This window comes from Ascaphus truei, unplaced genomic scaffold (assembly GCF_040206685.1).
Source record: "Ascaphus truei isolate aAscTru1 unplaced genomic scaffold, aAscTru1.hap1 HAP1_SCAFFOLD_3655, whole genome shotgun sequence".
NCBI lineage: Eukaryota > Metazoa > Chordata > Amphibia > Anura > Ascaphidae > Ascaphus > Ascaphus truei.
Genome location: NW_027456678.1, coordinates 1 through 11725, shown reverse-complemented (window position 1 = coordinate 11725; position 11725 = coordinate 1). Strand labels below are relative to the sequence as shown.

At 38.0% G+C, this 11725-nt stretch overlaps 1 protein-coding gene across 1 annotated transcript; it reads right to left on the bottom strand.

The window, feature by feature from the left end:
• Positions 1 to 474: 474 nt before the first annotated feature.
• LOC142483762 (dedicator of cytokinesis protein 9-like) lies at positions 475 to 9833 on the bottom strand. Its single transcript, XM_075583747.1, has 5 exons — positions 9636 to 9833; positions 5932 to 6042; positions 5681 to 5804; positions 5433 to 5566; positions 475 to 763 (listed from the first exon to the last, which is right to left on the bottom strand). Exons 1-5 carry the CDS (start codon positions 9672 to 9674, stop codon positions 560 to 562), a joined length of 612 nt encoding a protein of 203 aa, XP_075439862.1. The 5' UTR covers positions 9675 to 9833; the 3' UTR covers positions 475 to 559.
• Positions 9834 to 11725: the final 1892 nt, after the last annotated feature.

Genomic DNA, 11725 nt, shown 5'->3' with positions numbered 1-11725 from the left:
TAAATATTAATAGTATTTCCAAATAGGAGCATTACAATAGTAGAATATATAATAAAGTTAATATATATAATATATTGATATTTTATTTATTGTATTTTAAGATTGTAACAATATGCGTTGTGCCCCGCAGTCTGTTGTGCAATAGAACTAAAAGATTCCAATATAAAAAGGGGCTTAAATGAGCTTACTGGGTATCTGTGTGTTTGCTAACTTTGTCCAGCTGGTCTCAGCTGTTTGGGAGGTTGGCCCCTCCCAGGTTTAAAGCTTGTCCCATCCCACTTTCCATATGCACAGGTCTTTGCATGCAGCTGATTGCAACAGATCTAATACAGAGTATTCTTCCTGGTATTGTCCAGGTAAATAAGAATTTCAATCAGATTTAGAACCATGCAGCTGATTATGACAGATCAATTATGATCATTCATCCAAGTATTGTACAGGTTATTAAGAATTTTAATCAGTGTTAGGCCCTGTGAATTATGGTCATGCTTTGGAGGGGCTCACAGGCTTACAATGCTTTGGCCAAAGTGTTAAACTAAATGACCCTTTTATTCAAGAGCTATATAGGTATTTCACTGTGTATTTTTGCCAGTGGATGTAGCACTGGGCTCTGTTTGTGTCGTTTGTAGAATATAAAAGGATACTTACCATCAGACATGCTTTTCAAAATATGGAGGAAACACATAAGTAGGCTTTTAATTTCTGCTTGATCCAATTTGTCACAGCGTACTAATGAGTTACCTAAAGAACCACCATGCTGATTCTGGGGGGAATAAAATAAACATCTTGATACTTCAATCCAGTTGCGAAAAGCAGAACTATTTAAGTGCACAGAGTAACCCAACCAGAAGATCTTAAAATGCAGCAACAAAACACACACACACACACACAATCTGTAATTTAATCAGGTCAATTGGGGCACACAAACACAAAGTGCAAGCACTAGAATACTGCCGTTTTACTATTCTATTTGGAGGAAACTTCTCCAAGCGAATAGATTAGATTTGTGTTTTTTTTTCTATAGGAGAAACAGGAATATCTGGGATGAAAAGTACATTTATCAAACAGGATAACGCAGCTTAAAAGAAGCACTGCAAACACAACAACATAATAAAATCCAACTACAAAAATAGAAGTCTGTTTTGCCACTGAGCATCAGAGTACCACTAGGTCACATGCATAGCGAGAAAAAAATAATAAAAAGACAATAGGGCAAGAAGCTATTTGTAAACACTTATTTTAAAAGTAAAACTGCAAGTCAAATGTAGCAAATCTGTTGATTAGATTTGGATCACAAGGTAATTTCTTTTCAGATACAGTACCAAGTGGCATATCAAAAAGCAGTTAATGTAATGGGTTGCGCTCTATCAGTTTCATGTTCTTGGAAGTTCTTCCAGTTTAGTTCTCTCTCCCTTTAAAAAGTTAACTTTTTCCTCCCACTTTATCCAAAAACGGATGCAGACTTGTGGCAAAACTCTAACACGCAACATAAGCAAAAGGCTGAACTACCGCAAACTCAAGAAATATAAAAACTCAAAATACTTCTTGCATCTGAGAAGAAACGGCAGCATGCAACATTTTCTCTGGTAGTACAGTGACTGTCAGGAGAGAGAAATCCACAGTAAACCGATTTCTCTTTGTAGAATGTGCACTTTCTGCTTCCTCTCCACTAGTGTGTATAGCGTATTCAGAATGCCTTCGGATAAGTTTCTCCTTCTGCACCATGAAGGCATGTTAAAGTCGAGGGGGGGAAATGTTAGAAACATACACATGCATGGGGGCCTTTCATCCACTGCATACCAGAACAAGGATGTTAGTCCTAAAAAGATGCCAAGAAATGGACTATTGCTGACATTATACAATGAAGCAGCGGAGGATTGGTGGGACAGCGGACCCAGGAAAAAAGCATCAACAACTCACTGGGTAAGTGAAAAAATAAAAAGTTTATTAAACTACATATTAAAAAACATAGAACATACTGGGGAGCGCTTTTTCAAGGAGTATACTGGGGTCAGAACAGGTTGGTTATATAGCCCCTCCTTCTAAATCAGAAACATCTGATTATAATTAATCTGAGGAGGTGATAGAACCAATATTCTTTATAAAAGAGAAGCCTATTGGATCTTCTCTCTTGATACTATGCTCCCATAGGGGTTAAATTCCGAGTGGGATCTCAAATATATTCTTTGATCAGATTCTAACATCTAATATTATATTGATCTATCCCTTGACTGTGATATGAACCTGTTGTTCGAATCCCTTATCTCTTTGCAGTCCTTATACCCAATTTATGTTAAGAAATCTTTATAAGATTATAGCTTGAATAGTACTTATCATGCCCTCAAGAACTGCTTTTTTCTATTGACTTATGAATTGATTTTGATTAAATATGTATGAGACAGATTCTGATTTAAGATATATACATCATATATCTGATTATGTCGTGTTCAAACCAACTACTGTTACCTATACCCTTATATTCCTTAATGATCTGGCTTAAACTCTAAAAGTTACTATATACAGTATATATATATATACATATATATATATATACACATATATATATACACACACACACATATATATATATATATATATATATATATATATATATATATATATATATATATACACACACACACACACACACACACACACACACACACACACACACACACACACACACACACACACACACACACACACACACACACACACACACACACACACACACACACACACACACACACACACACACACACAATTCTTACCAAATGATGTTCCATATAAATCTTTTTTGTCATATTACATCTTGTTACAAGGATCATTATACATAATTTCAGTACTGTATCAGGTGCTTTCATACCAACTAATGCCTACTATGAATGTTTATACCAACTGATTATATCTAATTATATCTAATTTATCTAATTATAATCACGTTTCTGATTTAGAAGGAGGGGCTATATAACTAACTTGCATTCCGACCCCAGTATACTCCTTGAGAAAGCGCTCTTAGCGTGAAACGCGTGGGAGATTTCCGTTTTTGTCCCCAGTATGTTCTATGTTTTTTAAAATGTAGTTTAATAAACTGTATTTTTTCACTTACCCGATGAGTTGTTGATGCTTTTCTCCTGGGTCCGCTGTCAGACCGATCCTCCGCTGCTTCATTGTATCCCGTTTCCGATTTGGAGAGACGCGCAGCAGCTCTGCAGGCTTCGCTACACCGGATTCACATAGCCAGGCTGCACGGAGACGGTGCTTCACACGGAGCCGCCGTACTCCTCACCGTGACTTCAGAGATTGAGGAGGAACTTGTATATGGAACGGGGACTCAGAGGTAATTCATTTCTCCTCTGAAGTGCATACCCCTACTAGTCGTTCCACACAAGCTTCGAGGCCCATTCCTTTTAAACACTCTGGTAGTCTCTATCTCCAGACATCAACCGTTTAACATGTCCCTATTACACTATACACCTGCATTTCTATTGCTGCTGATCATACCCAGAATATACAACAATACACTCAAACAAAAACAGAAAGGCCAGCGCATCATACAACACAATACACTATACCACAGGACTTTGCCGGTCCCAGTATTTTTGTGCAGTTGCTTGAGCTACGAATGGCTGTTTAGGCTCACCTATTGCTGACATTAGTACTTTTTATTTTATTTATTAAACCAGACTTGTGTACGTTTACGCGCTAATCCTATATAACAAATCATTTCCTGTACGTGGAGATTTCCCATTTATATGCCGTCCTGCCTGTCTGCTTTTACAAAGATCTCAATTTTAGGGAAAAAGTTACTTTTGACAACATTTCACACTAATTACTTACAGAACATAAAAAAACCTGTAGTAAAATGTTAAACTTCAGAGCTAACTGTGGACTCATTGTATAGCTAAACACAAATCTACTTTGTGTACTAGATTATTGTAAATCACTTCCTTACAAACCTAGGTCTGAGAAAATGAGAATAGATTGTGTGATCAGGATATAGTCGTCCTGTGACTCTTGATAAAGGGGCGTGTTGCCAGAAATGTCAGGTCCCTTGACGTGCTTTTGTCAGGCTCCGACATAATTAGGATTATTTGGGGGGATTTGTTTTGAACTTTATTTTTTTTTTTTTTTTTCACATGCTTGTGTGATTTTGTTCTTAGTGTGCTGGTGAGGGTTTTTTATGCTGTTTGTGGAGACTATGGGGTTATTCACCCTTAATTTATAGTGAGAGTTTTTTCAAATCTACAAATAAATGAGCATTTCCCCCATTTAGGTATGCACATGCTATTAAAAAAATCTATGAAGAGTATTATTACTTGAGATATTTATCTAAAATGTTCTTCAATTTAATCTGTGAAACTGCCTAGATCAGTAGTTTTGAAAATTTTAAGAACTACAGAATCAAATGTATCGTGTGTTTGCAGAACCCCAAGCAACATATCCAATGTATATACAATATTATTGCAATAGTAAGACATATATACATTTTTTATAAACTAACAGCTTTGTGTCCAATACATAAAAAAGTTTTTATAATATTTAACAACTTTTTTTTTTTGCGTAAGCAAACAAAAAAATTAAATCTCCCCGCCCCATTATCAATATTTCTGGGACCCACACACCATGTCTATTCACGTTAAAAATAAATTAGAATAAAATTAATGGTGGTTTAAATCTTTAGTAACAAAAGTTGAATGTATGTTAAAAGACTATCCCCAAAATGCTGATGACAACCTTATGGGAGAAATAAATCAGTTCCATCTTTAGATCAAGAAAAATTATCCAGAAAATTAACATTTTTGTCATCAAGACCTGTATAATGCCATCGACCAGAACAAGAGATTCACCTGGCCTTCCCCAACACTGAACCAATATTGCATCTATTCTTAAGTTTGATGATAACCAATTGCTCAGGAGAAAGGTATTTTTCGAGGCTAAACAGGACAAAAATTGAGCTACGAATAACCACGCGGCAAGAAACGCTTTCTGCACAGAAAATGAAAAGCTCCGTACCTTATCTGATATCATCGATACATTTTAGTCAGGTTTTTTTTTTTTAATAGAAAATGTATAATCAAATTATTTTCTGTCATGAAAAAGTCTGCCCATGTAATTATTCAAATAAAAAGATCTTTAATTATCATTCTACAATATATATATATACATGTAAAGGTATCAGTACCGTGTTAGCCGAGCTTCAATAATCAAAAAATAAATAGATGATACCGTTCTGTGGCTAAAAATAAATATATTTTATAGATATATATTTTATAGATATCTATATATTTTTTTTTTTACATAGGCGCTTTATCCTTATCATAGCTTAGGGCCTGGTGATGTCAATCTGGCACTGGTCATCACTGATGCATTAAACAGGCAAATGTCTAATTATGTAAAGTAAAGATGAATACATCAAATTAAAGGTGTACCTTATCAAGGGAACTGCTTTTGTCACAGTTTCTTTCTGGAAGACTGTTTCCGGAATCGGTGCTAATGAGGGATCCTCTTGAGTCTGCATTTCTTACACTGTTTATGTTGGGAGTAGATGAGGTATGTGGGGAAGCTTGAGAAGAAAATAAAAATAGTATTATTCAGCTTCTCTCGCATTTAAAAGCTCTCACTTCCGGTACAGTGGCATTTTAATTTCAACACGCTCTAGCCCGCATTGCTAACTCACCTGTGCCAGAGATCACACCAAAAAGATCTTTATGGAGGCTGTTATCCAACGTGTTTCCTGGTTTCTGAGGGGTTACCAGAGTGTTTCCAGTTGGTACATTTATAGGAGTTTCATCTTTTGCATTCTAAAAAATAGATACATAAAATAAACCTAGTCATTAAAAGACCACAGGAAACTGCTCAAAATATTGTGAACGGACTGCTCAGCACCATTAATATAATGGTTTTTATGCACACCATTCCCCTACTTACATTATGAGTCACAGGAAATGGCGACGTCTCCTTCACATTAATTCTCTGCACATTCTCTATCAGAAGCCCGAACAATGGAAGGTAGAGAGTGGCTATTCGCGCCTGCTGACTCTAAAACAAAGAGACAATGAGCTCTACTGGACATAAGTTTTTCTCGTTCATCCCTAAAAGTGAAAAGATGTCACCATAGCTCTCCTGTCTTTTTCACTACCTGTAAGAGTAGCATGCTTACCATTGGAGTGATCAGTCTTAATGGATTAAGTAATTTTACTTCAGTCAAAGCATTGTAAAGCATGTAAGATTATGAAGCATATAGATTCAGGTTAAAATTAGATGGCTATACTTGTAAAACTGAAAATATAGCAGGTATTACTGAGTTCACCAGGTTATACCAAAATGATACCAGTTTACAAGACATTAAATTAGCCAATTAAATTTCGTTTAGAACAACAAACAGCTACTCAGAAGTCCTACAGTATTTCCCACATATCAGGCCAACAAGAGATGGGATATGCATGGTTGTGTCTGTAGGTGATGTTTTGACATGTATTTGATTCATGCTGGCCGATTTAAAACTAGCATTTATTATGCAGAAGTTGAAACATTTGTAATAGATTCAGCAACAAATACGAGGACAATACTGAAGTAACCTGTGCGGTGGACCTTTCTGCCATAGTATGCCACATACTGATCCAACAATACCAATGAGAGTCTGTTATATTATGTAACATGTTGTACTATCATTGTGGCTATTGGGCTACATCTGTATCTGCATGTATTTGGAGTTCATTACGTAACTGACATTTAGTTACGCATATTCCTTCAGCCTTAATGTAAAAAAATGTTTGGCCTGGTAGTATATTGACTGTTTTTAATCAGTCTGTCAGACTCGCATTTCCTTTGTGGATTTCCCCCCAAACAACTACGAATTGTAACATTGTAGTCGAGTTTAAAAAAAAAAATCTAACTTGGCGAGATACAGTACGCCTTGAATAAAGTAAAAAGACTTGTGTATATATTTACTGGTGCGTCAAACCCCCTCGGCAACCTAAACCCGGCGGCACTCACTCCTAATGAAAACAATATCCCATAACACATACACATATATTACACACATGCACACCTGTCCATTTTATTAGTCCCAGTGTCCGATGTAGAAGCCACTTAGGCCAATATTATTGCCAGCACTGCATGGGAGTGCTGGCAATCTCTCTATGTGCCTCACAGACTGCCACTCCCTAGCTGTGTGTGTCTCAAGATGGCAGTTGGACTCGCTTGGTCTCTCAAACTGACACTGGTTTAAACATTTTATCTGGTTTTCTTCTTATCAGTTACAGATGGTGCTCAATAGGTTTTAAACTATATGCGCTTCTTCTGAAAAATAATAAAAGGTTATATTTTCATTTATCAGTGGAATACAATTAAGAGGGAACCTTTTCCTTTCGTGGTATTGTACACAGTACGCATATATTTGTAGCAGTGGCTACCTAAACATTTACCTTAACCCTTTGGGTGCCGTTTGACGTAGCTACTGTACTACACCATGGTGCCTGACGCTCCAGGGGCCCAATGTAGTAAAGCTCGGTTTTGTAAGCGAGATTGTGTTCCCCAACGCGATCTGTCAGGAAGAGGAACGGAAGATCCCAAAATCCCAAGAGGCATTGACCGCTGGGGCTGGGGCTGCGGCTCCTCCGGCACGCCAAGGTTTAAATAAACCCCAAGCTTGGGCATCTGCCGATAGCTAAAGCCTGGCTACTTACCCAAACAGACATGGTCAGATAATATAAGGTTTTCATATTTCCAAATCTGTCAACTACTTGCTGTTGGGCACCCAACACTTCACTTTGCAGCTGTTACCCAGCATTGAAAGAGTTACTACTATGTTCACTGCCTATTTCTCCTCTCCACAGGCCACTGATTCTGAACCTTTGTTATATTTGTTTTTGTTATTTGTATGGCAAGATGTTAAGATGCTGGCTCAACATTCATTCTGTAACATTATCCCTAAGTGTATTTACTCAGTGATATCTCTATTGTATCATTCGTCAGTTCTCCTTTATTGATCTATGAAGCCAGTACACTGGAAATATGATCGGATGCTTTATCAACTGAAACAAATAGCGCCAGAAATTAATGTGGCTAGACGAAAAAAAGTCATTCATTTTTCATGCAACGGGAAGACAACCAACTTGATGAAGGTTTTCTTTCGTACAGCCCAAATGTGTGTACTGCACCGACACACTTTATTCGAGCAAATACCCAGTATGTACCTGGCAGATACCTGGAATGCGCCGCTCCTCACCTCTGACAAGCCCCGTTGCGTTTGCCTTCCCAGCCTGGGTTCATGCCTGGCTGACGGGCGGCTGATCTGTTAAATGATAATGATTAGGATTTAATAGGCTGCAATGCTTCGCGTGTCTACCAGATGGCATAAATTCATGAATTGTAATGCAGTATATATATATATATACTGTGCAGTATTGCAGCCAGCGGGAATAAAATGCTTCAATCCCTGCCTGGAAAATACCTCAATGCACTCGGGCAGAAAACAGTCACAAACCTCAATACACCCGGGTATACCCGAATTCGTGGGACTAGCCGAGCTCGAATAAAGTGTGTCGCCAGTGTATAATGGTTTGCAGCGTATGAATGTCAATTTCCAAATACAGGATTTGAGGCTTTGAGTTCAGCACTAAAACAAAGGGTTATAATTGTTACCTTCAGATTCCTGAACTATTTCATATTAATTCTCCGTTCGTATTTCATCAACAGCTTTGGTACTGTATGCACAATGTAAACCGGAGCTTAAATGTGATGTATACTAATTAATTGACCCGTAAGTAATGCACCGACAGGCCTAACAAAGGGATTTTTTTAAAGATCAACAACAAATTGAAACACTACTAGGTTATTGGTCTTTAACCAGTTAATATGCTGCCAGTGACAAGAAAGATACACACCACCGCACGGCACAGGATAAAGTGACAATACGGGCAGAGGACTCTAAAATCAACTGCATTGAGCAAGTTCTGGCACAAAAAAATGAGATGCTTAGCTTTTAAAGCAGGGACTGAATACATTGTGTGCTCTATATGAGAATACAATTAGAGTATAAAGGAGTAAGAATTAGTGATGTACTGAGTACCCGGAAATTACCCTGTGCTTTTTCAGCCACATGGACATTACCCGGACCCGGCAACTGAGAAGTGGGCCCGGCGCTGAGTAATACCCGGCGCGGAGTAATATCAGAGTAGCTGAAAATACATCATCACTTACCTGCAGCCAGCGTCGGGAAGGTGAGGAAGACCCGTGAGGAAGACCGCGGTGACATCTAGGTACAGCAGCAGAGGTCCTGTGGCTGTGGCAGCTTCAGAAGTCTGTATTCAGCCGGCGGGAGCAGCAGGAATCCATTGCACAGCAGATACCAGTGTGAGCTGAGGAACCATGTGGCCGGAGCAGGAGCGTTCCTATTGGACAGCCGGCTGAATACAGACTTCTGATGCTGCCACCGCCACAGGACCTCTGCTGCTGTTCCTAGATGTCGCTGCAGTCTTCCTCCACCCGGCAGGTAAGTGCCATCCGGGTAACTTGGTACCCGGTCGGGTAGAACAATTGATTTTGCCCAGGTACCCGTTATTTTTTTTTAAAGTAGGACCCAGTACAACACTAGTTAGAATGTGTTACTCTGCACACAGTAAACTTACTCTTGATGAATAACGATCATCAAAGGAATGCTTGATCATCAAACTTTTCAGCACGCTGATTGCTATCTGCCGGATGTCTCTGAACTCCTGTAATGCATTTCCCACCTCCCTCAGGAGGAGGCCCACCAAGAAATGGTTCTTGCAGAATTCATCTGTCAGTGTGTAGTCAAGCTGCAGGTCTAAGAGAGTAAACTGGGATTAATTAAAGGCATAATTAAGCCATTAAGCTAAAGCTGCAGTTCAAGTAGTCGTTTTTTAATTTTATTTTTTTTCACCATTCAATGTGTGCATCAATCCAATCTCCACATTGACAAGTGATTAGCTAAGCTGCAGATCGATTGGTGAAAATTTAGCTTGGTGTTCACTAAATGCATCTTGGGTAATCTTCTACTGCACTGACAGTCCAAGTTCTGTGAGGAAGATTATGTGACCAGGCAGGCACTAGATTCAATTGGTTCACTGCTAGAGGGAGGGCAGGGCTAAAAAAAAGGTGATGCTATTTCAGAAGGGGAAGGGGATATGACTTTGTAGAAGGTTGCTATAGGTATAAAGATGCCTGTTGCATTTGAATACATTAAAATGTCTTTAAAATAGTTTTTTTTTCTTTTTTAATGATACAAGTATTTTCTCATAGTACAGAACATATATATAACATGAAGTATATTGCTTGAACTGTAGCTTTAAAAACACTGCAATACGTAAAACTCCTCGTGTAAAACCAAAAACCAAAGTCAGCAGATTGGGCATATGAGAAAGGCAAGACACTGGCACACACATTTTGTTGATAACTGGGAACAAAATCAAAACCACGTCACACAAGTAATAAAAACCACAGAAGCGGACTGTTCCCAGTTAAGCACAGACAAGTACTGAAAACACATTTGTTTTAGTTAGGAAACTTGCGAACGTATTTTGAATTAACTAAAATACTTGTTACCATTAATTGAATGAATCCAATATAGTGCCATGACAGAAATAAACTGTCAACTTTCTTAATCCCATAAGTACCTGGAGTGGGGCGGTGGAGGGGGGTGTAACACTCTTACTATGCATAACACCATATAGGAGTTAAGTGGCTTTATTAATATAATTTGTAGGACTTCAAAGCTCAACCCTAAATAGGCCATAACCAACAACAGTACCATCGATTTAAGGAGGAGATGTGCTTTGAGAAACATGTTATGAAACATCACACCCTGCACCTACCTACAGGACTGTCTAATGGCTCCAATGTTGGGGAAAGAAAGGCTAATTCATGGAAAAACAAAAGTGAACAAGAAACAATAGAGTTGTTTAATGATAAAATTCCTGATATTTTGTATTTTAAATATACATTTCTGGTTAATGTCACCTTTCAATAAACCCTTTTATGAACTGTATAGTGACTTTATATTGACAAAGGAGGAGAAGCAATAGGTAGTATGATAGGTTTCATTGGGGTATGACAAGAAAAGAAAAAGAAGGGTATTGGTCCTTTCCTCCGTGCAGTAAAGTAACAAAGGAGTGACGAGAAGTGGGTAATGCGATACCTTTTATTGGACCAGCAGATAGTTGGTAAGTTACAGAGTTCTTCAGCAGAGACAAGCTTTAGAACCACAAAGACATCTCTACACCTGATGAAGAACCCTGGGAAGTTTGAAAGCTTGTAATTTATCAGCTATCTGTTGGTCCAATAAAAAAAAGTATTATTCTCCGCTTTCCTCTTTTGTTACTTTACTTACTGTACACGCAAGAAAGAACTAATATGATTACCTATCTTTTTCTTTTTGCTCTTTAATTATGTAAAGCAGCAATCCATGCTGCCGTGAGATATATATATATATATTTTTATATATATATATATATATATATATATATATATATATATATATATATATATATATATATATTTATTAAACCTTATTTGAAAGAAGGGGTCCCCCAGAGCTGAATCGCTGCAATCCAAGCTACAGGGGCCTATTCCCGAGATATATCATTTTAAAATTGCCTTCCAAGAATGATTATCCGGATGAAACAGTATGGCCACTGGGGTCAGTCTCACTCTGGCGACCAACAGACAGCAATAACATTGTAGGATGACATTACAGCTT

Excerpts from the sequence above, each read along its gene's own strand:
- LOC142483762 (XM_075583747.1), bottom strand. The coding sequence starts at position 9,674 with ATGATCAAGCATTCCTTTGATGATCGTTATTCATCAAGA. Across the intron at positions 6,043-9,635 it reads ATGATCGTTATTCATCAAGA|AGTCAGCAGGCGCGAATAGC; the intron begins GTAAGTTTACTG and ends TCTTTGTTTTAG. Across the intron at positions 5,805-5,931 it reads CATTTCCTGTGACTCATAAT|AATGCAAAAGATGAAACTCC; the intron begins GTAAGTAGGGGA and ends TCTATTTTTTAG.